The sequence below is a fragment of the Chlorocebus sabaeus genome, chromosome 14 (genome assembly GCF_047675955.1).
Source record: "Chlorocebus sabaeus isolate Y175 chromosome 14, mChlSab1.0.hap1, whole genome shotgun sequence".
Taxonomy (NCBI): Eukaryota; Metazoa; Chordata; class Mammalia; order Primates; family Cercopithecidae; genus Chlorocebus; species Chlorocebus sabaeus.
The window spans coordinates 38,767,784-38,793,398 of NC_132917.1; the positions used below are offsets into that span (position 1 = coordinate 38,767,784).

General features: G+C 36.1%; 1 protein-coding gene across 4 annotated transcripts in view; it reads right to left on the reverse strand.

The window, feature by feature from the left end:
• SOS1 (SOS Ras/Rac guanine nucleotide exchange factor 1) overlaps positions 1–25,615 on the reverse strand; it is a 146,966-nt gene that overhangs the window by 62,905 nt on the left and 58,446 nt on the right. For all 4 annotated transcript variants that reach the window (XM_007970873.3, XM_007970871.3, XM_073022931.1 and 1 more), the window contains exons 2-6: positions 24,399–24,524; positions 15,529–15,660; positions 13,577–13,741; positions 11,467–11,676; positions 7,974–8,117 (exon numbers count right to left, since the gene is read on the reverse strand). In XM_007970873.3, coding sequence (XP_007969064.2) covers positions 7,974–8,117; positions 11,467–11,676; positions 13,577–13,741; positions 15,529–15,660; positions 24,399–24,524 — 777 coding nt within the window. The remainder of the gene's footprint in view (positions 1–7,973; positions 8,118–11,466; positions 11,677–13,576; positions 13,742–15,528; positions 15,661–24,398; positions 24,525–25,615) is intronic.

The window sequence follows — 25,615 nt, forward strand, 5'->3', positions numbered from 1 at the left end:
CATATGTTTTACTGTATCATAAACTGATTTTTCATCGCCAGTTTTGTTAATACCCGAGAATGTCTCATAGTTTTTTCTTGTATTGTCGTTATCTAGTTTTGATAATGTATTCATACAATCCTGATAAACTTAAGTTACCCTTCATGTCTCAATTCATTGGAACAATTTGCAAAAGAGTAAGATTAACTGTTCCCTGAAGATTGGCAAAACTCATTGTCACATGCTGTCTTCTGTTGCTATAACTGAATACCTGAGACTGGGTAATTCATAAAGAAATTTATTTACCACAGTTTTGGAGGCTAGAAATTCAAGACAGGCAGGTACATCTGGTGAGGGCTTTCTTGCTGGTAGGGACTCTGCAAAGTCCTGAGGTGGTGCAGGGCACAGCAAGGGGACTACCACATGTCAGCTCAGGTCTCTTCCTCTTTTTATAAAGACAGGCCTGCCATCATGGGGTCCACACCCTGATGACCTTATCTAATCCTAATTACCTCCACAGGCCCCACCTCCAATCAATATATATAGTTGGAGATTAAACTTCCAATACATAAAATATGGGGACACATTCAAACCATAGCATTCACAACACCTGGTCTATGCTGCAAGTCATTTGTTAAAACATACTTTTGACTATTCATTTTTGAATGTTTTTTAACTTAGGACATTGATGCTGCTCTTTTATATAATTTTAAAGGTTATGTCATTACAGTTCTTAAACATTTTGAAGTGGATCTTAGTGTTCTTCTATGATTTAAAAAACAGGCCTGGTATGGTGGCTCACGTATGTAATCCCAGCACTTTGGGAGGCCGAGGCAGGTAGATCACTTGAGGCCAAGTGTTCGAGACCAGCCTAGCCATCATGGCAAAACCTCGTCTCTACTAAAAACACAAAAATTAGCCGAAAGTGGTGGCACAGTAATCCCAACTATTGTGGTGGCTGAAACATGAGAATTGCTTGAACCTGGCAGGCGGAGGTTGCAGTGAGCCGAGATCCCATCTAGTATTTGTGTTTCCTTTTCCCATTGATCAGCCATGAGATCTTTTGTTATATCAATTTCTAATTCACAAATTCTGTTCCGTTACTTCCTTACATATTATTCTCTTAGGTGTATCCTGTTCTCTTGTTTCTTGGGTTGAAAGCTTAACTCATTCATTTTTAATTATTACTATTTTTTCAAAAAACGTGTAAAACTGTAAGCTTCTCTCTGCAAAATTTATGTTGAAACTTAATCCTCAAGGCAACAGTATTAAGATATATACAGATACATATCTGTATATATATATTAAGATACATACAGCTGACCTTTGAACAACCCGTGGGTTAGACTTGCACGGATCCACTTATATGCAGATGTTTTTCAACCAAATGAGGATCAAAAATACAGTATCTGTGGGATGTGAAACCCTTGAACACTGAGGGCTGGCTTTTTGTATATATGGGTTCCACAGGGCCTATGCAAGTTTTGCAGGGCTGATGTGGAACTTGAGCATGTGTGGATTTGGGTATCTATAGGGAGTCCTAGAACCAATTCCCCACATATACTGAGGGATGACTGTGTGTACACACACACACACACACACACACACACACACTCTGTTGTCCCTTGTATCGGTGAGGGATTGATTATAGGATCCCATGCAGATACCAAAATCTAGGGATGCTCAAGTCCCTGATATAAAATAGTATATTTGCATGTAACCTTCAGAGGATCCCTATGTTACTTCTATATGTAAAGAGTTGTTATACTGTATTGTTTAGGGTATTGTAATGTACCCTGATGTAATGTATTCTAATGTGCTCAACATTATGTTAGTACAGCTACAATTATGCCAATTATGCTTTTTTTCCCCCAAAAATATTTTCAATCCACAGATGTGGAAGCCATGGATACGGAGGGTTGAGTGTGAGTGTGAGAGAGGCAGAGAGACAGAGAGAGTGTGTATGTCTGTGTGTGTGTAAAATCAAATGTGTTAGTCTAATCTCCTGTAGTCTAATCTTTTTTCTGTTTGATCTGTTAATTTCTGATGGAGACGTGTTAAAATTTCCTATGATAGCAATTTTTTTTAGTTTCTTGTAATTCTGTCAGTTTCTACTTCTTATATTTTGAGGCTTTATAATCAGATGCATACACATTAATGGTTGTTATATCTTCATGATAGTATCCCTTTTACTATTAGGAAGTGTTTCTCTTTTTTCCTCCTCAGTGCTTACTTTGTGTAATTTTATCAGTTAATCTGAATTAATATTGGTATACAGGTTTGATAAGTTTGTATATGTTATGATTTTTCATCCCTTTATCTTAAAATATTTCTGTGGTTCTGTTTTAAGAACATCTTTTATAAGATGCATAAAGTGGATTATTTATTTATTTATTTATTTGAGACGGAGTCTTGCTCTGTCGCCCAGGCTGGAGAGGAGTGGCATGGTCTAGGCTCACCGCAACCTCCACCTCCTGGGTTCAAGAAATTCTCCTGCCTCAGCCTCCTGACTATCTGGGATTACAGGTGCACACCACCATGCCCAGCTAATTTTTGTATTTTTTTTTTAGTAGAGACCGGGTTTCACCATGTTGGCCAGGCTGGTCTCAAACTCCTGACCTTGTGATCTACCCGCCTCGGCCTCCCAAAGTGCTGGGATTACAGGCGTGAGCGACTGCGCCAGGCCTAAAGTGAATTTTAAAAAATCAAATATAATTACTCTTTTTAAATAGACTGAGTTTCATCAGTTTGTATATACTGAGTTACTAATGTAGTTGGATTTTTTAATATCATTTTATCTTCATTATCATTGTTTTTGTTTGCTTCATTTATTCTTTCCTATTATCAGTGAAAATGATAAAAAAAAATTACTATAGTTCCTTTTTCCCTATCTGTACATTATAAGCTACAGGTAGTATTTCTATTCTTTTGGTGATTTTCCTAAATGTTTTAAAAATAAGTATGGCTATCTATAAATTTTTCAAAAGTTATTTTTCTATCACAAACACAAGTCCACTTTACATACTGTATACTTTGTCACTAATACACAGAAATATAGTTTAGTCTTTCCAAGACAAAAAACTTTAAAAATATTTTTAAAACTATTCAGCAATTCATTAAATTTATCAACACATTTTCTATTTATTTATTTAGAGACAGTGTCTCAGTCTGTCACCCAGGCTGGAGCACAGTGGCATGATTTTGGCTCACTGAAACCTCAGCCTCCTGGGTGCAAGTGATCCTCCTACCTCAGTCTCCAGAGTAGCTGGGACTACAGGTGCGCACCACCACACCTGGGTAATTTTGGTATTTTTTGTAGAGACAGGGTTTCGCCATATTGCCCAGGCTGGTCTTGAACTCCTGAGCTCAAGTGATCTGCCCACCTTGGCCTCCTAAAGTGCTGGGATTACAGGTGCAAGCCACCGGCCTACACCTACCAATTTCTTTTTCATCATCAGTTCTTGTATTTCTTGACTTCCCTTTGAGTAAAACTTTCCTTCTTGCTAAAGAACGCCATCCAATGCATCTTATAACGAGTGTCTACAAGTAGTAAACGCTCTTGGCCGTTGTATGTTTGAAATGGTTTTTATTTATTCCTCACCTTTTCCTCATTTTTGATAAATTCAGGAATAACTTTACATAAAGTCTTTAATTTGATGACTTTTTATTGTATACAATGCATTTCTGTGACCACCACCCAGATAAAGAAATAGAACATTTCTAGCACCTCAGAAATCTCCGTCATGTTTCCCAGTCAACCACTATTCTAATAATCTGTTTCCAAAGATACATGTTTCTGAACTTCCTATATATCAATATAGTATGTACTTTGAGTCTTATTATACTCAATATTATGTTGTTGCTTTTATCAGCAGTTATTTTTTTTTATTGCCAGATAGCATTTTCTTGTGTGAATATACCACTAATTATCCATTATGAATAAACCTACCACGAACATTCTTAAATGTCTTTCAGTCAACATAAGCACTCATTTTTGTTTGATATATGCCCAAGAGTTAAAATGCTGGGTCATAGGGTACATTGTATGCTTAGCTCTAGTAGATATGCCAAACAGTTTTCCAAAGTGGCTGTACCAAATTACACCCTAGCCCCAACCAGCAAGTAGACTTCCAACTACTCCATGGTTTCAAAATTCATTTCCTTGATGAATAACAATGTTCAGCATCTTTTTTTGTGTGTGAAGTACCTACTCAAGTCTTTTGCCTATTTTCTAAAAACAAAACAAAACAAAAAACCCCTGAAGTTTTAGTTACTGATTTGTAGGCATGTAGGAGTTATTTTGTTTTGGGGTTTTTTTGGTTTTTTTCAGAGTCTCGCTCTGTCGCCCAGGCTGGAGTACAGTGGTGTGATCTTGGCTCAATGCAACCTCTACTTCCTGAGTTCAAGCAATTCTCCTGCCTCAGACTCCCAAGTAACTGGGATTACAGACATGCACCACTATGCCTGCCTAATTTTGTATTTTTAGTAGAGACGGAGTTTCACCATGTTGGCCTGGCTCGTCTCAAACTCCGGACCTCAAGTGATCCACTGGCCTCGGCCTCCCGAAGTGCTGGGATTATAGGTATGAGCTACTGTGCCCAGCCAGGAGTCCTTAATATATCCCAGATATGAGTCTTTCATTTACTACGTATATTACAAATATTATCTTCCAGTCTATAGCTTGCCTTTTCATTCTATTAATTTTGTCTTTTGATGAATGGATATTCTTACATCTAATGAAGTACAGTTTATCAATTTTTTTCTTTCATGGTTAGTGCTTTTGTGTCCTGTTTAAGAAATCTTTGTATATTCCAAGGTCATGAAGAACACTTACGTTTTCTTCTACAAACATTATTATTTAAAAATTTGTCCTCATTCTTGAATAATACTGTAGTTAGATAGAAAATCCTATTTTACCTTAGTACTTTAAAGATATTACTCAACTGACTGTTAACCTCTGTTGTTAAAGAGAACCCTGCTGCCATTCTAATTATAGTTCCTTCGCAAAATATTTTCTTTTCTGTTTTAACAGCTTAACAGGTTTTTTTTTGTTTTGTTTTGTTTTTGTTTTTGTTTTTTTTGAGACAGAATCTTGCTCTGTCGCCCAGGCTGGAGTGCAGTGGCGCAATCTCAGCTCACTGCAAGCTCTGCCTCCTGGGTTCACGCCATCCTCCTGCCTCAGTCTCCCGTGTCTTAACAGCTTTTAAGATTTTCTCTTTTTTTCCCTTAAGACCAAGTCTTGCTCTGTCACCCAGTCTGGTGAAACCACCCAGTCTGGAGTACAGTGGCGCAAACTCAGCTCACTGCAACCTCTGCCTCCCAGATTCAAGCAATCCTCGTGTCTCAGCCTCCTGAGTAGCTGGGATTACAGGCTCCCGCCACCACGCCTGGCTAATTTTTGTATTTTTTAGTAGAGATAGTGTTTCACCATGTTGGCCAGGCTGGTCTCGAACTCTTGACTTCAAGCAATCCATCTGCCTCAGTCTCCCAAAGTGCTGGGATTACAGGCATCAGCCACTGCGCCCAACCCAAGATTTTCTCTTTATCTTTGATGTTCTGTAGTTTCACTGCCATGTTTTCAGCTGTGTGTTTATTTTTATTTATCATGAACAATATTTGGAATTCATTTTTGATGTGGGAACTAATGTCCTCATTCTTGAAAATTACCCATTTTTATGTTTTCAAATATTGTTTCTCCATCACTCTTTGTCTGGAACTCCTATTAGATGTATACTAAGCCTCTCAGCTTATCCTTATTACTTTTTTTTGACATAGAGTCTTGCTCTGTCACTGGAGTGCAGTGGTGCGATCTCGGCTCACTGCAACCTCCACCTCCTGGGTTCAAGCAATTCTCCTGCCTCAGCGTCCCAAGTAGCTGGGATTATAGACATGCACCACCACGCCCGGCTAATTTTTGTATATTTAGTAGAGAGGGGGTTTCACCATATTGGCCAGGCTGGTCTTGAACTCCTGACCTCAGGTGATCTGCCTGCCTCAGCCTCCCAAAGTGCTGGGATTACAGGCGTGAGCCACAGTGCCCGGCTATGCTTATTACTTTCAATTGGTCTTTCATATTTCTTATCTTCGTCTGTGTGTCACATTCTCAGTGAAGTCCTCAATTCCATCTTCCAATTTACTAATTTTATCTTTGAACTGGGTCCAGCAAATGTTGTACTATATAAGTTATTTCAATGCTTGTATAATATATTTAATTCTCAAAATCTCTGTCTTTTGATATCTAGAAATCTGCTCATTTCCTTTCCACCTATTTTTGTTTCACAATATCTTCTTTATAAATGGATCATATTCCTTCACTTAGCTCTTTCAGCATCCTAAACTTCTTTAAACTTTTTGTATGTCTATTATACAAAATCAATTTCATCTGGAATAAATTCATGTTGTAATTGTTGATTTTATTAATTATCATTCTCAGAATTAGAATTTGCCTTGTTTTTTGGAATTTTGTATTATATGCTTCTTGGTGGGAGACTTAATGTTTTGTTTCCTTTTTTTCTCCCATTCCTTTATGATCACTCTTCCAAACCAGAACCTACTCTTAAAATGACTTTGGGGTTCAGGCTTCATATTAGCTTAATGCTGTAGGAAACTTTGTTATTATTGTAAGGCAACATTTTTGTCTCCCCACATCAAGTCCACAACTTTTTAGAAAACTTTACTGTAGATACCAGGTTGGCAGATTTTCCTAGCATCCTATTATAAGGAGGGACTTGAGCAAGAAGTCTTGCTCTGGCTTTCATGGAACACATTTGAAACAATTCACTGTCCTTAAGAGCCTAAACACCCAGATACCAGAGCTCACTACCTTGAATGTCTATTCCATTCCTGATCTTGTTTTCAAGTCTAGTATATATATTCCACATTTTTCTTTTTATACCTTATTACTTATGTGTGTTTGGAGCAGGAATGAAGGGGCTATGGTGATGCTTGAACTTACCATTCTATTTTGCCTGAAAGTCTTAATTAAAAAAATACATATTACAAGCTCAATGCTGTATCATAATGAGTGAGTGAGATTTTAGAATGAGAACACAGCAAACGCTAGAAACCTCAGAACGACTCTTAATGCTAACTTATTAGGACTGACTCATGTATTTTAGCATTTGAAATATCTGAGGAGTTAATTTGAAATATCTGAGTAGTAGTTAATATCTTTCTATCTCATGGTATCTCAATCATCCAGATCCTGGACCTTATTGTCCTATTTACTTCATTCCTATTCTAAATAATAATGTAGTTATCACACACTGAGTAAGCTTACTATGTGAAGGTAGACAGGTAAATACTTCAGATAGGTTATTTAATTTTTCATGAAAATCCTGGTATTACAGATCGAGTATCTCTTACCCAAAATGAAGTGTTTAAGATTTCAGATTTTTGATTATTTGTATTATACCTACTGCTTCAGCATCCCGAGTCTGAAAATCCCAAATCTGAAATGCTCCAATGAACATTTCCTTGGAGCATCATGTTGGAATAGTTTCAGATTTTGAAGCATTTCAGATTTGGGATTTTTGGATTAGGAATACTCAACCTGTATTATCATTCTTATTTCACAAATAAAGATATGGAGGTTTAAAGAAATGAAATAACTTGCCACTGGTCACACAACTAATAAGCAGCAGAGCTTAGACTGGAACACAAGTAATCTGACTTCAGGTGCAAGTTCTGTGGTCTCTTCCTTAATAGTCATTCATTGACTTTTCTTAACCTTTTATAGTAGGCCATTGGGTGACAGCTGTCATACCTCCCCTTGGTGGTATCTGCTTTTCTATAATTAACAAGAGACCACTTTTTCTGTTTGGTAAGATAACAGAAACATATGTTGACAATGACCCTACGGAAAAGGAGCAATAACAGATAAGTAGTGAACAATTCATATCTATGACTTTAGCTGGAAAGAAATAAGACTCTCAATTTTAACGTAAATGTAGGCTTTTATGTAGACTTTTTGGGTATATAATTGAAGTACTTACCTCTGCTAAGTCTTCAAAGCAGCTTCCTACTAGTGGATGGGGACTGCCTTCATCTGTCATTTCTACTGTATCTTCTATATGGCCCAGTAACTTTACACTAAGCTCATGTATATCTACTATACGACTAAATATATTTTCTACATCCTGTTTGGGGGAAAACACATAAATTCAGTGAGGCTGTATTATTATAATATTAAACAAATTTTGAGCCAATAAGTCATTTTATAATCACAAAATTTAACATGGCAGATACAGTGAAAAATGTTAATGACTTACAAATATGAATAAAAGACAATTCAAGAATTCCTTCTGCAAAGATGTACAACTTGCAAATACATTTCTCTAGGTCAGTGGTCTTGTAACTTTCTGGTCTCAGGACTCCTTCACACTCTTAAAAATTATTGAAGATTCTAAAAACCTTTTGTTTATAACTATGTATTTCAATGTTTACCATATTGGAAGTTAAAACCAAAATTTAAAAAAAATATTTGATTCATTAAAAATAATAAACCCATTATGTGTTAACAAAAATAGCACTTTTATAAAAAGTAGCCAAATTTTTTTTTAAACCACAACAAAAAACATTCAGCAGAAAAATGGCAATGTTTTACATTTGCAAATCTCTTAACATAGTGTACTAGAAGACGGCAGGATTTTCATATCTATTTCTGCATACAATCTGTTGTGATACATTATTTCGAAGTATATGAAAAATATAGCTTTTCTGTGTAATTTTTCTATTGAGATAAAACTCATATACCATAAAATTCACTCGTTAAAAGTGTAGTTACTAGTCAATGGTTTCAATATTGGTTGTGCAGTCATTACCAGTATCAAATTCTAGAACATTTCATTACCATGAGAAGAAACCCTATGATTTTTTTGGAAGGTGGATAGCTAAATATCCCGTACAGTCACTCTCCACTCCTTCCCTCTCCCCAGTGCCTGGCAACCACTAATCTACTTTGTCTCTATGGATTTGCCTATTCTGGACTTTCCGTATAAATAGAGTGACTATCCTTTTATGGTTCTTTACTAAAATTCAACAAATGATAATTTCTTAAGGGTTAGTTGCAACATAGAATCTGAAACCATATCCATTTTGTACTTTAAATTAAAATTGGTTACTATTATTTGATTTCTTTTTTTATCAGTGACTATATTTATCAAGTCGACTTTGAGGCATGGTTTATATAAGAAACTCCTATTTTAAATGTTCTTGTGGTGAGATTTTGTGTAGTTATTCACCCTTCTAACCACCAGCACAATCAAGATACAGAACCTTTTCATCATCTTAACTTCTTAAGATGTGCCCCATTTCCATCAACCCTTACTAGGCCTCACTCCCAGGAAATCTGTGATCTCCTTTTTGTCTCTATAGAAATGTCTTTTCTAGAATATTAAATAAACGGAATCATATATTGTCTTTTGTGCCCTATTTTTTTGCTTATATTTTTGAGATGCACCCATGCTGTTGCATGCATAACTATTTCATTTTTTTTTATTCCTCAGTAACATTCTACTGTATGGTCATACCACAGTTTGTTTATACATTCACCTGCTGATGGACATTTGAGTTGTTTCCAGTTTGGGGCTATTACAAATAAAGCTGCTTTGAACATTCATGAAGCAGTTTTGCATGGACATGTTTTCATTTCTTCTGGTTAAAAACCTAGGAGTAGAATTGCTGGGCAATATGGTTAGTTTATGTTTATTGTTATAGAGAACTGCCAAACTAGCCAGGCATGGTGGCTCATGCCTGTAATCCCAGCATTTTGGGAGGCCGAGGCTGGTGGATCACTTAAGGTCAGTTTGAGACCAGCCTGGCCAACATGGTAAAACCCTGCCTCTACTAAAAAAAATTAGTCAGGTGTGGTGGCACACACCTGTAATCCCAGCTACACGGGAGGCTGAGGCAGGAGAATGGATTGAACCCAGGAGGCAGAGGTTACAGTGAGCCAAGATCGCACCCCTGCACTCCAGCCTGGGCAACAGAGCGAGACTACATCTCAAGAAAAAAGAGAGAGAGAACTGCCAAACTGTTTTCCAAACTATGCCAGTTTACATTCTCAAGTAATGTGGGAATTTTATATTCCCACAAGCAGTTGCTCCATACCCATTTCAACTTTTGGTATTGTAAGTCATTTACATTTCAGCCTTTCTAATGAGAATGTAGTAGTATGTCATGGTTTTAATTTACATTTCTCTAATGATTAGTGATGTTGAAACACCTTTTGATGTGCTTTTTGGCCATTTTGGTTCTTGATTTTTGTGTCCTCAGAAACCTTTGCCTCTTCTTTACTCTTTTTGTTAAGCAACTTTATTGAAACATTATTTAGAAACCATACAATGTATCCATTTAAAGTGAGTGATTTAATAGTCTTTAATATATTTACAGATTTGTACAACCATCACGATAATCTACTGCTTTATTTTTTACTGTTCACTCATTGCCACAGCTCGAGCCCAGTCCCAGCCTCTGTAGTGAGCACTGCTTCTCTATCAGTCATTTACGACTGTGTGGCTACAGTTCCAGGAATTACCAGTGTGTAGCTCCTATGACAATCTCACCTGTTCTCACTCAGCATTTCTTCAGGACCCAGTTAGGTTAGTTTGATTACTATAGTAAGATCAGTAATCCTTTGTCTAAGTGTCAATGTTACTAGCCCCTTCCTTTGTGCTCCCAATACTACTGCTGTCATACTCCCAATATACTGAGGTAATAGGGTAATTACCACATTTTATTGCAATGTATAGTTTATATCTCTGTCTTGACTAAACTTAAGGAAAGGAACTGCTTCTTTTCTTTTCTTTTTTTTTTTTTTGAGACGGAGTCTCGCTCTGTTGACCAGGTTGGAGTGCAGTGGCGCCATCTCAGCTCATTGCAAGCTCCGCCTCCAGGGTTCATGCCATTCTCCTGCCTCAGTCTCCCGAGTAGCTGGGATTACAGGCGCCCACCACCACGCCCGGCTAATTTTTTGTATTTTTAGTAGAGATGGGGTTTCACCATGTTAGCCAGGATGGTCTCGATCTCCTGACTTCGTGATCCGCCCACCTTGGCCTCCCAAAGTGCTGGGATTAGAGGCGTGAACCACCACGCCCAGCAGAACTGTTTCTCATTCATCTTTGAATCCCTGCTGCCAAGCATGGTACCTGACAATACAGTTGGCATTGATGAAGTGTAGGCTGAATGATTCAAATGACTCAAACAAAAATATCTTCCACCTAAACAAGAAGCTTTATCCTTTGGAGTACATGGACAATTCTGTGAATTCATTTTCACTTATATAATCAGTCTACTTTGTATTTTGTCTCTTAATTTCTGATGTTAAATCTCTTGAAACTGTTATAGCACTCTGTGATCATGAATTAAGTCCCACAACTTAAAAAAATTAACAAATTAGTAATCATGAACTATACAACTTCAAATTTGAAGTGGTCATGCAAATTTCACAACACATCCAATGACAGGCATATATACAATGATACTTACATTAGCTGAAAACAATTTTGAATTGGAGACAAAGGGCTCTCTAAAAACTTTTATAATTAGATTTAGTTCCCTTATATATTGTCGAATTTCTGCCATAAATGCTTTTACCAAATCATAGTAAGTTTGTTCTCCTGAGGTGGAAGGCTCTTCATCAGTTAAAGATAATATATTAATATCTTCTACATCTTGATGAAACATATCCATCAATACCTATATAGTCAGAGATATAAAAAAAATAAAATATGAAGCTTTCGTCAAATTTGACGTGAAATGCTTTAAGTTCTCTGAATAAAGTTCTTAAATGATAAAAAAAGCAAACAAGCAAATTTCTCCTCTTGGATATATTGCCAGCATTTCTCCACAGCTTCTCCAAAACAGAATTCAACATCTGAAATCACTTACTACACTCCTCCAAGTTCTCTATCACTACTAGTATTCATCTGTCTGTCTCTCTTGTTAACCTATTACTTCCAATGTGTTTCCAGATCCTGTCTTTAATTTCTCTGACTTGGTTTTCTCTGTTTTATACCCTGTCATCATCACTTTATTCCATGGCCTCAGTATCTCATATTTAAATAATTTTTATAGCCTTCTATTTGGCCTATTTTCCTACATTTGTTGGGAATTGGTCAAAATAAGCTTTTATTTTCTGCAAGAAGTCTACTGTTACTAATCTTGCTAGAACACATCTTTCCCCTTCTTGCGAACTTCTACAGCATCATATCTCTATAACACAATAAAATATTTTATCTTGCGTGCTTTCTGATTGTTTCATGTATATAACTTCATCAACTCTGAAGCCTTGTTTTATATATACTTCTCTTGCATCTCCTCCCTGTGTTAACATGTAGTATGTATTCAAAAATATTTTATTTATCTGTCTTCATTAAAAAGCATCAAGTATTTCATATTCGTGTCTAGATAATAATTTTTTAAAACTAAATACTTATTCATTTAAAAATACCCAAACATTTGAAATTCTTCTTCAAATCAGGTGGGTTTTTTCACTCTATATGGCCACATTCCCAAAGAACAAATAAATACTAAAACATAATTTAGTGGAATCAGTAATCAGAAATAATATTCCAAATCAGTAAGAGTATAATGAGGAAAATGGAATGAAATGCTTCAACAGAAAATATTTTCCTTTCTGCAAAGTTGTTTCCATAAAATGAACATCCTTAGGTAATGACGAAAAGCTTTAGACTCAGAGAGACCTGGAGTTCAAGTCTAGGCTTTGAAACTTCTCAGAAAATTCTGGACGAATTTTTTTATCCCTGTGAATTTCAGTCTCCTTTTTATAAAATGTAGATAAGATCACTCACCTCAGAGGAATATCAAAAGGACAACAGAGATACGCCACATATATGCCTAACCTTCAATAAGTGTTTACTCTTATTATTATTATTGTAAAACCACAAAGTAGTATCTGAAGAAAGCTAGGTGCCAAAGTAAAACTATCATTTTGAGGTTTTACATTTTGAAAAACTGTTTTTAAGTAAATCCATAACCTTATAAATCTTTCAACCCAAATAAATTTTAAGAAATTTACTATTAGCCAGGCACGGTGGCTCACGCCTGTAATTCCAGCACTTTGGGAGGCTGAGGCAGTCAGGAGTTTGAGATCAGCCTGACAAACATGGTGAAACCCTGTCTCTACTAAAAACAAAAAAAAATAAGTCGGCCATGGTGGCATGTGCCTGTAATCCCAGCTACTCAGGAGGCTGAGGCAGGAGAATCGCCTGAATTCAGAAGGCGGAGGTTGCAGTGAGCCAAGATTGTGCCACTGCACTCCAGCCTGGGCGACAGAGCGAGATTCCGTCTCAAAAAAAAGAAAAGAAAAAAGAAATTAACTATTAAGAGATTACTCTAATTAACCCTAGTTGCAACAGCACAGAAGAAAAAAACTGCATGACATATTTAAACACATTTTAATATCATATATCTAATATCTTATTTCTATAAAGTGGTATCTTGAATCCCTGCTATTAGGTTACTGGAGATATTCCCCAACATGTAGTACAATTTTATTCTACATGAATAGTATGTTAGCATTTAATAAGTCATAAAAAGAAACTTAAAAAAAAAATATAAAAGCTCAGTTTCCTACCTTGTCGGCACACATTGCCACTTTAATATCTTGTTTTGTAATTTCATAATGCCGTATATTTCTTACATAATTCCCAACCAGCTTTAAAATGTCTGCAGAAATGTATTCTAAGACTGCTACTATGTAAACAGAAACCTGATGGTCAATTTTATAACCTAGGACCTCCTGCAAAATTAAAAGAAAAGTATGTTTAAACATCATATACTGTAAATTTAACACACTGATTAAAAATAAAAGACATATTTGCAACTTAGCTTACACTTTTTTCCTGAGGCCTGTGCTTACCAACAATATTTAATTTTAAGTGGTTCAGCAATGAATAATATATGTATTACTATTGAAAATGTAAGCTAAGACAAGGCAAGGCAAAATTACCTCTAATGATGTAAAATACTTAAGCAGCAGAGATTACAAATAGATAATCCCTAACCTATAAAGGAAGACCCAAGTTTGGAGAAGGGAGTAAATGCTCTTTGTTACCTAATTCGGAATACCTGGAAGTAACTACAACAAACAAGTTTTTTCTTTTACAAAAAATGAGAGTTAATATATTATTGGTATCTAGGAATCTCTACTAGGCTTATACTTTTATCTTTACCAAGGGAAGATGGGCTCCCCCAAACTATAGTGGGCACATTCCTGGTATAACCCTGGCAATTTCTATGAAAACAAAATTCATGTTATGTACTACTGAATAATGGCTGCTGTTAAGAAAATGTTAAATAGCCCTAGTATTCTCTTCAAAGAGAATATGGGCTTTTGTGGGACTGGTCTGTTCATACAGAGTAACAAAATCTGTTTTCCAAACAACTCATTTAAGGGAAAAAAACAACAACTTTGAAATAAGAAGTTTGTTACAAACTGGAGACAGGCTGCATTTACCTTTTGGGTATATAAAAACTATTAAGTGTATCATGATAAAGGTGTATTAAATTGAAATGATATTCACAATTAGCACATAAAACTCAAAATCTAGGATTATTAACATAGTATTTATATACCTCAATTTAATTCTCTTAGAATACAATTCAATGTATGGCCAATGAAAATCATGAAGAGAATGATGAAGTAGTTTTCCATAAGGCAGATATTTCTATTCAAACAATTGAATGCAAAATACAATCTTAAACTCATTCAAGTGTTTAACTTTAAATTTTGGAAAACATCAAGCAAACCTGAACTTTCTGACACTATCACTAAGAGTCTTGTGAACTTGGCCTAGAAGTTACTTAATCACTTTCTGCCTCTGTCACTTCATTTACAAATTATGGATAATAACAACTTTGTTGAGTAATAAAACTCAATGTATACAAGTATTAACATTTTGTCCATATTATAGTATGTACAAAATCGCTGGCATTTAAGTTTTCACTTATTATAATACCTATATTTTTGTTGTGAGAGATAATAGTAGTTCATTATATTAACTAAAATAGAAATAACATTATTCGAGCTTCCAGCAATTTTTCTATTAGTTCCATAGAGATTCAACTGACTTATTTATTTACTTGGTAAATAGGACTGGAGAGTTTAGGTGATCTTTTTGTTCAGAGATTACACATAGCCTTATGGCCTTTTCACAGAGGTCTCTACACAAAGTATTAACATCAAAAGGATTTATAGGAACACAGGTCTAACCAAGAAGAGGAGTTTTATAAATTCTCTTTGTGGTCCTAATTACATCTGAGATAAACAAAATCCACAATAACTTTCTTAGTCCTCTCAACTTGCTTATTACTCTTGATATGAAATTACTTTAAATCATGTTGCCCAGTTTATATTTTCTTATTATCATAGCATCCCCTCCCACCACATAAATCTCTGGAAAACTTAGAATGAGAGAATTTTACTCTTAAGTTGACTCAATTATCCATAAAATATATTCTTATTGTATAAAAATGGTGGGTTTTATTTTTCCCTTAAAAGGCAAGAAGGCAGTATTTCAGCATTACCTTTAATAAAGGATGGATTTTTTCTACTGGGAGAGATAAAGGGTTTCTTCGCTTCCTCTTTTCAATAGCTGATTGGGCATCAGCTATTGCCCACTTATCAATTGGATGAGGGAAACTTTTTTGAACACGTTCCTTGGAAAATAGGAAAACAACAACTAAGCAAATATATTAAATAGTGCTCTTCACTTAAAATTTACTTTTAAAATCAAAGAATACCAAAAGTAGAGCTTTTCACATGTGGTATAATTTACATTATAAACATATTGAAGCTAAGAGAAAACAGTAATTGTCAATGTATTAGTTCCTTAATTAGGCAATAAGAGACTAAACATTCTTTCTATTATCTAGGGGAAATATCACATCCTGAATTTCAACTTCACTGTGATAAAGCTAATTACAAGAATGAGTAGAAGCTACCTTAAATAGTACTTGTCTAAAATTTCAAGGAACAACACCCAAGATCAAGAAGTAAATATCTAAATCCAGTTCTCACTCGTCCTTACTTTCAGTACTAATTACATGCAGCATTTTTCAATTGGAAACCTCTATGAATATTCTTTATCCACCATGCAAAGGCACTTCAGAACTATTTACAAATCATGGAAAGCAACAGTTTGCATTGGTGACAGCAATTTTAATACACTGTAATTTCTTTAAAGTCCTCCCATAGTCATTCATTTTTAACAAAATACTTCAATTTAATTTCCAGAAATTCTTTAGTTAAAATTTCCACTGAGAGTGAAAGAACTCAGGTTACTATCACAGTTGAATTTCCTTCCTTATTAAACTAATTCACTTCAAAAAGGCGCTTTCATCCTCTCAAAACTTTTAAAAATTCACTTGCAGGATACCATAACTAAAACCAGTAGAGGTCGCTATTACATAACTTTTACACATGTTTTGAATAAATGGGTATTCAACTAGTATATAAAAACTAGATGAAATTAAACATCATCCCTAATTATAAATCTGAATAAAAAGTTTTAATTATTTGCTAGTAAAATGGAAAATAAAAAAAGTGTGATGCCCTGTGATGTCCTTGGTGGTGAGAAGGGTGGAGAACACAATGATTCTTGGAAATCTTAAGAGCAAATGTATAAATTGAGGGGTGTAATCCATTCAATTTTAATAAATCTTATCTTCATCTTCATCTATGTCCAAGGCAAAATCAGCTTCCAAATGAAGTTATTTTAATTCTAATTAATCAAATTAGAAGCATGTTGAAATAAATTATAGTAGTTTGTACTACTATATAATGGGGTTTACAAACCTTTTCAACTGTCTGGTTGAAAAGCTATTTGCCAGGACACCAGCCTCATGCAGTAAAAGGCAATACAAAGGTCCAAATATGGAGAAGGCATCACAGGTAAAAAAGGAGAAAAGGGAAGGGGTAAAGGGAGAAAAGAGAACATCCAAAACAAGAATTCTTTTCTTTTTTCCAAGTTTATTTTACAGACTTGTTAATCCAAAAATGACAAGATATTTAGGACTAACTTACGTGGTTTTCAGTTAAAATGTTTACAGTGATGGGTTTAACCCATGATTAACTAAGTGTAACCATGGTACAAACCTAATAATGCTATGACCCTGTGGCTTTCCAACATTTTTTAAAACCCCAACTCATAGTAAGAATAAATTTTCAACACATTTTTACATTATACCCTAAAATACTGCACACATAGTCAAATGAAGCAAAGTTTCCTAACAAACCTGTCCTTATTATATGTAGCACACTGGCATTTTCTATTCTGTTTTTTATTTATATATTTATTTATTTTGAGACAGAGTCTTGCTCTGTTGCCCAGGCTGGAGTGCAGTGGTGCAATCTCAGCTCACTGCAACCACCACTCCCAGGTTCAAGTGATTCTCCCGCCTCAGCCTCCCAAGCAGCTGGGATTACAGGCATGTGCTACCATGCCCAGTTAATTTTTGTATTTTTAGTAGAGATGGATTTCCCCATGTTGGCCAGGCTGGTCTTGAACTCCTGACCTCAGGTGATCCGCCCACCTAAGCCTCCCAAAGTGCTGGGATTATAGGTGTGAGCCACTGTGCCCGGCCTGTTTTATTTTTTAAAATGAAGTTGGGCAACGCACTAAAGTAATTTTGTGACTCCAGGCCATGACCTGGAGTCTAAAAACACTGGTGCACAGTGTAGATATAAAAGCAGTAGAAAAAAGTAAAAATAAAAAAAAAAAAGCAATAGAAAAGGACAGAAGTTGAACTCAACCTGACAATTAATTATAAATAGATTTACATGTCTTTGAAAAAAAAAAATCACCAGTGGTGGAATTACAGAGACTAACTGTAGGAAGGGGTTGAGGTAGAAGAAAAAACAGAACAGCAACCCCTGTCCATTATCAATTACGTCTACCTCATTCCAGGTTTATTGTTTTGAGGAAGGAAAGAAGAGGAAAGAAAATCTCAAATGATTTTTAAAAAGGCGAAGTGGTAATAATGAAGCACAGCACATTTTAAACTTACTTACAAGGGTATTAATGAAATCCAATTACCAAATATATACTTAGGAGATAATGCCACGGGTCAAAATGCATGGGGAAAAATTCATAGGGTTTTTTTTTTTTTTTTTAAAAAAGGTGTTTCGAATGTGGAGAGGCCAAACCGAAGAAATTACTTTATTTCTTATAGTGGCAAATTTATAATTTTATAGCAAAATAAAATTTCTTTCACAAATATTTTATATTTCTTTACTTTTTATTTATTTTGAGGGGGAACAGGGTCTTGCTCTATCACCCAGGCTGGAGTGCAATGATGCAATCATAGCTCACTGGAGCCTCAAACTCCTGGGCTTAAGTGATCCCCCCTGCCTCCGCCTCCCAAGTAGCTGGGACTGTATGTATGTGCCCCCATGTCCAGCTAATTTTTTTATTTTTAGTAGAAATGAGATCTTGCTATGTTGCCCAGGCTATTCTGGAACTCCTGAACTCAAAGTGATCCTTCTCCCTTGGCCTCCCAAAGTGCTGGGATTACACACATGAGCCACTGCACCCAGGCCTTCATGTATTTTTAAAAAGAAGGCCAAGGAGGACTGATCAATGAAAGATTCATGAATTAGAATACTATTACTCTCCTAATTTCAAGATTAATAATTTTATTTGTATTAAATGAGAAACTCTATCTTTATTAATATCTAGTACCTCTGGGAAACATTAATGAGATACAGAGCTAAGTTTGAGATTCACCTCTATTATTAGCAGAACGCTGTTTGTTCCTTTACCTAAAAAATAGGTTTAAAAAGATAATCTTGACCAAATCCAATACAAATATTCTAGGTCCTATATAAATTCCTACATATGTACTTCAGTTAAAAAAAATTCAGATCCCCATATACTTTTGTATGTGTGGGAGAAATTTGTTTTTGTTTAGAAAGGTAGAAAATATGGATAAATTATTTGGGGAATCTAAATGTTAATGGAAAGCTTATTACAAATTATAGGGACTTGGCTGGGTGTGGTGGCTCATGCCTGTAATCCTAGCACTTTGGGAGGCTGAGGTGGGCAGATTGCTTGAGGTCAGGAGTTCAAGACCAGCCTGGCCAATATGGTGAAAACCTGTCTTTACTAAAAATACAAAAATTAGCCAGGCATGGTGGTGCATGCTTGTAGTCTCAGCTACTCAGGAGGCTGAGGCACGATAATCGCTTGAACCTGGGAGACAGAAGTTGCAGTGAGCTGAGATCATACCACTGCACTCCAGCCTGGGTGACACAGCGAGTCTCTGTCTCACAAAAAGAAAAGAAAAGAAAGAAAAAAAAAGAAAAGAAAAGAAAGAAAGAAATTACAAGGACTCTTTAGGATTCCAAGGGAAAAAAGCTAAAGAAAAAAAATGAATGGAAAAAGAAATCAGACATTTGACATTTTACGATGAAGGGCTAATGACAAGAAAAAGTCTAAGATAAAGGAGTTAAAAAAAAAAAAAAAAAAAAAAGCCTGAGATGAATGAGGAAAAGAAAAATGTATCAGTGTCCTAAGAAATCAAAGCTGGTTAAATATAGGTACGTATACACCAGAAAGGGAAAGCATAACAAAGGAAATCAGTCTAGTCAAGTAAAGAACAAGTACAATTATGAAAGGACAAGACCTAAGAAATTAGAGAATATACTTTACTAGGGTCATAACACAGGAAAAAAATATTAGCTTTTGCCTCTATTTTTTCAAAGTTTAAATACAGAAAATTATACTTATTATAAAAGAGGGAAAAATAAACCAGATTGGAGCAATTTTTATACTATCTTTTAACATTTGAATTAATTGGAATCAACAGAGCCAAATAATATATACCCTTCTTCTGCATTCCCAAAGCATTAAAATATATATAATACAGTGGGCCTTCCATATCCATGGTTCTGCATCTGTGGATTCAACCAACCGCAGATCAAAAATATTAAAAAAAATTTTAAAAATACAAAATTTAAAATACAATGTAATAACTATTTACATATAATTCGATTTTTTTTTTTAAGAGTTAGGGTTTCACTCTGTCACCCAGACTGAAGTGCACTGGCACGATCATAGCTTACTGTAGCCTTGAACTCTTGGGCTCAAGTGATCCTCCCACCTCAGCCTCCTGAGTAGGTGGGAGTACAGGCGCAAGCCACTACACTTCGCAACACTTACTTTGTATAAGGTATTGTAAGTATTCTAGAGATGATTTAAAGCATATGGGAGGGTGTTCATTAGTTATATGCAAATACTATGCCACTTAATATAAGGGACTTGAGCATCCACGGATTTTGGTATCTTCAGGCAGCAGCCTGCAACCAATCCCCCACAGAAACTGAGTCACGACTCTACTCCCTCATTCATCTGCAACACTGCCTGACAGTAAATACTAATATATTGGCAGTACAGATTAGTGATTACTGGCTACATCAATAAAACAAAATTCCACTCATTTGGACTATGATACAATTTGTGATAATCTGTAGTACAATTTACCAAAACTTTTTAATTACCATCAGCAAAATATGTATGCACAATCCATCTGTTTTCAAGCACTTTTGAAGCACCTATTTTCCTAAAACTATAGGGCAACTAAAAATCACTCTTAGACATATCCCCTAGGAGCTACCAAATTAAGTAGTAATTGCTACCATACTTTGAATTATGCTTATACTTTAAAGCAAAGTGTATTTTTTAAGCTTTTTTTTTTTTCAAACTTTTTTTTTCCTCACTCTGAGTCTCACTCTGTCAGGAGTGCAGTGGCACGATCACAGCTTACTGCAGCATCAACCTCCTGGGCTCAGGCAATCCTCCCACCCCAACCTCTCAGGTGGCTAGGACCACAGGCATGTACCCTCATAGCCAGCTAATTTTTTGTATGTTTAGTAGAGACAGGGTTTTGCCACGTTGCCCAGGCTGGTCCTGAACTCTTGGGCTCAGGCAATCTGCCCCCGTTGGCCTCCCAAAGTGCTGGGATTACAGGTGTGAACCTGTAATTTCACCAAATTACCAGCCAAATTTATTTATTCCTTACATTGACTGTACATGTATATCATGTACAACATGATGATGCTTGGAAGTACATATACACTGTGGAATGGCTAAATCTAGCTAATTAACAAATGCATTACCTCACATAGTTATTTTTGTGGTGAGAACAATCAATATCCACTGTTAGCTTTTTCAAGAATACAATATACCATCATTAACTATAGTCACCATGCTGTACAATAGTATCTCTTGAACTTATTCCTCCTAACTGTAAATATGTATTCTTTGAATGAATCTTCCCCAATTCCTTTTCTCTCCAATCAATACAGCCTCTGAGAACCATTATGAAGTGTATTCTTTAGAAAGATTATTAAATGTGTATATTCTGCTAATTCAGATTGATCTATTTTTAAAATACATTTTTTTTTTTTTTTTGAGATGGATCTTGCTCTGTCACCCAGGCTGGAGTACAATGGTGCAATCTTGGCTCACTGCAACTTCTGCCTCCCACAATGGTGCAATCTTGGCTCACTGCAACTTCTGCCTCCCACAATGGTGCAATCTTGGCTCACTGCAACTTCTGCCTCCCGGGTTCAAGCAGTTCTCCTGCCTCAGCCTCCTGAGGAGTTGGGATTACAGGTGCCTGCCACCACGCCCAGCTAATTTTTTGTAATTTTTTTTTTCTTTTAGTAGAGATGGGTTTTCACCATGTTGGCCAGGCTGTTCTCAAACTCCCAACCTTAGGTTATCTGCCTGCTTCGGCCTTCCAAAGTGCTGGGATTACAGGTGTGGGCCACTACGCCCAGCCTCTAAATACATTTTTCTTATGTGACCCTCAAAACCTAAGAAAAGTATTTTATGACTCATCACAAAACATACTTAGGGCTTGCTAAATTTAGGAACCTTGTTATTTTAATAGAAAGTTTTGTAAGTGTATTAAAGAAATACTGAATCCTAGTGAATGGGAAAATGGAAAATTATTTCCTGATAAAAGAATATAAGACACCATTTGCTATGGTCCAAATGTTTGTGTCCCTCCCAAATTCATGTTGAAACCTAACATGAATTTAACATGTGGTGGTATTAAGAGGTATTAACATCACTCCTCCATTCTCATGTAAAGTCCTGCTACCATTCTGTCCAACTTTATGGTTTACATTAGGGACACACAAAATACCCTGGCCTCTTAATTCCATAAACACCTCATCTTGGGGACCTTCACCCCTGGTCTAGCCACATCCTGCTTTGTAACTATGTTACTTAATGAAATCTTACATTCAAACAACTCTTTCTCTCATCTCAATCTATTCTATTTATCTCTTTCAGATGTCCTAATATTATCAGTTCTCTGACCTTACTGAGAACTCTAGTACTCTGTTCTCTCCATGTTTTTCCATTATATGTGCCCTCTCCTACCTGGTATTAGAATGCATGCTCAAAAAGCTAGACTTTCTGGTTAAAAGTCTTGGCTTCACTACTTAATAACTATGACCTTGGGCAGGTTATTCAACCTCTCTGTGCTTCAGTTTCCACATTCATTCATTCAACTTATATTTCTGAGTGTCTTCTCTGTGCCAGATATTGTTCTCGGTGCTGGTGATTCAACAGTGAACAAGTAAAAAAAAAAAAAAAAAAAAAAAAAAAAAAAAAAATCCCTGGAGCTTACATTCTAGTAGGGAAAAAAACAATACCATCTTGATGGGATTATTACAAGGTTTAAATGAAATACAAAGCATGAAAGTATTCAGACTAGTGCATAATACTATATAGCAAACCAATCAGCTATTATCACATTTCACTTTTTTCCTTATCCAATTTTGATTCAGTGATGCTCTTCTCAGCAGTTTCTCATTGGATGTGCCCGTCTATCAATTCCTCAGCGTCAGGGGAGCAGGACAAGGCCTGAGGTTGCTAGAGATTACTTCCTACCAAATCACTGTGTGCCATAAAAACATTACATTCTATGTGTGTTGTGTCCTGAAAAGGTTGCAAAGCACTGCTATTACCAGTTTTTACAATTCCCTTGCCCTACTGTTCTGCTGCTATACATCCATGAGGAAACACCATTCAGTCCAACTATCTTTTTTTTGTGCTCACACTTGAGTGCTGCAAAAGCAAAGTCACAGAAACTCAAAGATTTGAACTACTGTACACTTGAAGTCATTAAAGTCAAATGGTCCTTCATCATTGCCAGAGAACTCTTTCTATTTCTAGCTGTATCTCCCATTTTCTACAGTTGGTACTTCAAACCTTTTTCTTCTCTCCAACTTTCGACTCCTTCTGAACTCAGTTTAGATATATCTTCTTGGAAGCTATCCCAAACCCCAAAGCCTCTATCAGTTGCCCCTTTCATGGTTTCCCATATACTCTTTACTCACAGAATATCACTTTATGTTACTGACTACATATCTATCTGTATCTCCATTAAATCATAAGCCCTAAAAAGACAGGGGCCATATCATCTTTTTAAGAGATTACAGAACCTCCTTCCTAGGTGTTTAGATGATTCTCTCTCTCTCAATTGCTAGGAAATAATTCACTTACCACTTAAAATACATGTAACAACTGAAGATCAAAACATTAACAGAAATGTTTTCGGAATGTTAGCTGGCTTTAATAAAAGAAATACTCGGACATATGCCACTCCTAAAAGTATGGGTATATCATTCTATCATCAAGAAATTGTTCGGTTTAGCTTACAAACAAAAAATGAATAGTTTAACAGCTGGAATATATACAAACTATCATATATGCAATACAGGCTGATTATCCCTAATCCAAAAATCCAAAATCTGAAACTTTTATCTTTTTTTTTTTTTTTTTTTTTTTGAGACAGGGTTCCACTGTTTCATTCAGGGTTTACTGGAGCTTCCATCTCCTGGGCTCAAGTGATCCTTGTGTCTCAGCCTCCTGAGTAGCTGGGACTACAGACTGGCACATGCCACCATGCCTAGCTAATTAAAAACAAATTTTTTTTTAGAGATGGGGTCTCACTTTGTTTCCCAGGCTGGTCTCAAACTCCTGGGCTCAAGTGATCCTTCCGCTTTGGCCTCCCAAAGTGCTCGGATTACAGGCTTGAGCCACCACATCAGGCCAAAATTCAAAACTTCTAGATGCTGACATGATGCTCACTGGAACACTTCAGAGTTTGGGTTTTTTGATTTGGGATGCTCAGTCAGTAAGTATACAGCAAATATTCCAAAAATCCAAAAAAAAAAAAAAAAAAAACCTCAAAATCTAAAACACTTCTGTTCCCAAGCATTCTGGATAAGGGATACTCAACCTGTAAAGAGTAAAATCCAGGCTGCATTTTCTTATATACCATATATATATGTGGAGCAAATTCTTTCTCCCTTCACTGACATTACAACCAACACACAAATTAGATATAAAGTAAATACAAGACAACATTTATCATACCTCTACATCTGAAGCACTTCGGGGCTGAGCTTGGCATAGCATATTTAATAATTGCAAAATTAATTCTTCAACATACTGAAGAGCATCATCATTAGACTCGAGAGTAGGATGAACTTGCCCCTGGACCTATAAACAAAAAGCAAAGTAATTAAAATGTGGGTTCCATATCATTAAACAAATTTTTAAAACTTTAAAAAATGTGGGTTTGTGGCCAGGCACGGTGGCTCATGCCTGTAATCCCAGCACTCTGGGAGACTGAGGCAGACAGATCACCTGAGGTCAGGAGTTTGGGACCAGCCTGGCCAACATGGTGAACCCCCATCTCCACTAAAAATACAAAAACTACCCAGGTATGGTGGCGTGCACCTGTAATCCCAGCTATCCAAGAGGCTGAAGCAGGAGAATTGCTGGAACCCAGGAGGCAGAGGCTGCAGTGAGCCAAGATCGTGCCACTGCACTCCAGCCTGGGCGATAGAGCAAGACTGTGTCTCAAAAAAAAAAAAAAAAAAAGTGGGTTTGTACTTAAAAATGTGGTCTGGCTTGCAAGCACATATTTGAATGATACTGACCTAGAAGTCAGGAGTTCTCAACCCTTTTTCCCAGTCACAAAGTTATATGTTCCTGGAGATCCAGTTTACCTAACTAAATAATTTCAGCATGTTTTTTCTCATACTGTGGTTACAATACATTGCAGAAATGGGGAAAGGGAGAGGCCGAGGTGATGATAAAAGATACAGTTTATATGATTTTTGCCAGGAACCAGTTAGAACATTTATTCAACATTCTGCTTGGGCAAAACTGAACTCCTATGGGCCTCTGACTGTTGTTTAATTTTACCATTCCTAATAAATGATAAAATCCAGGAAGAGCATGTCTCATCAAGTTCACCGGTGTATCTATGGCAGCAAGGACTATGCAGGGCACGTATATTACAAGCTTGAAAAATTTAAATAATATTTTGAACACAAAGTCACCCTATATCAAAGGACAAAAAATTTGTGACTGTCTATACTTTAGGAATATTGGTGGGCTAATAATCTTTACCTTCTTTCTCCTCAATCATTTCTTTAATTTTTTTTTTTTTAAATTAAAAGTTTTACTTAAGAGTCCACACTGGAAAGCAGCCTTGACCATTTCTTCAGTTGAATCTCAGGCCAGTGGCCTCTGTAAAGCTTGCATGTTAATAAACAGCATGATAGTCTTTACTTGCATCCCTT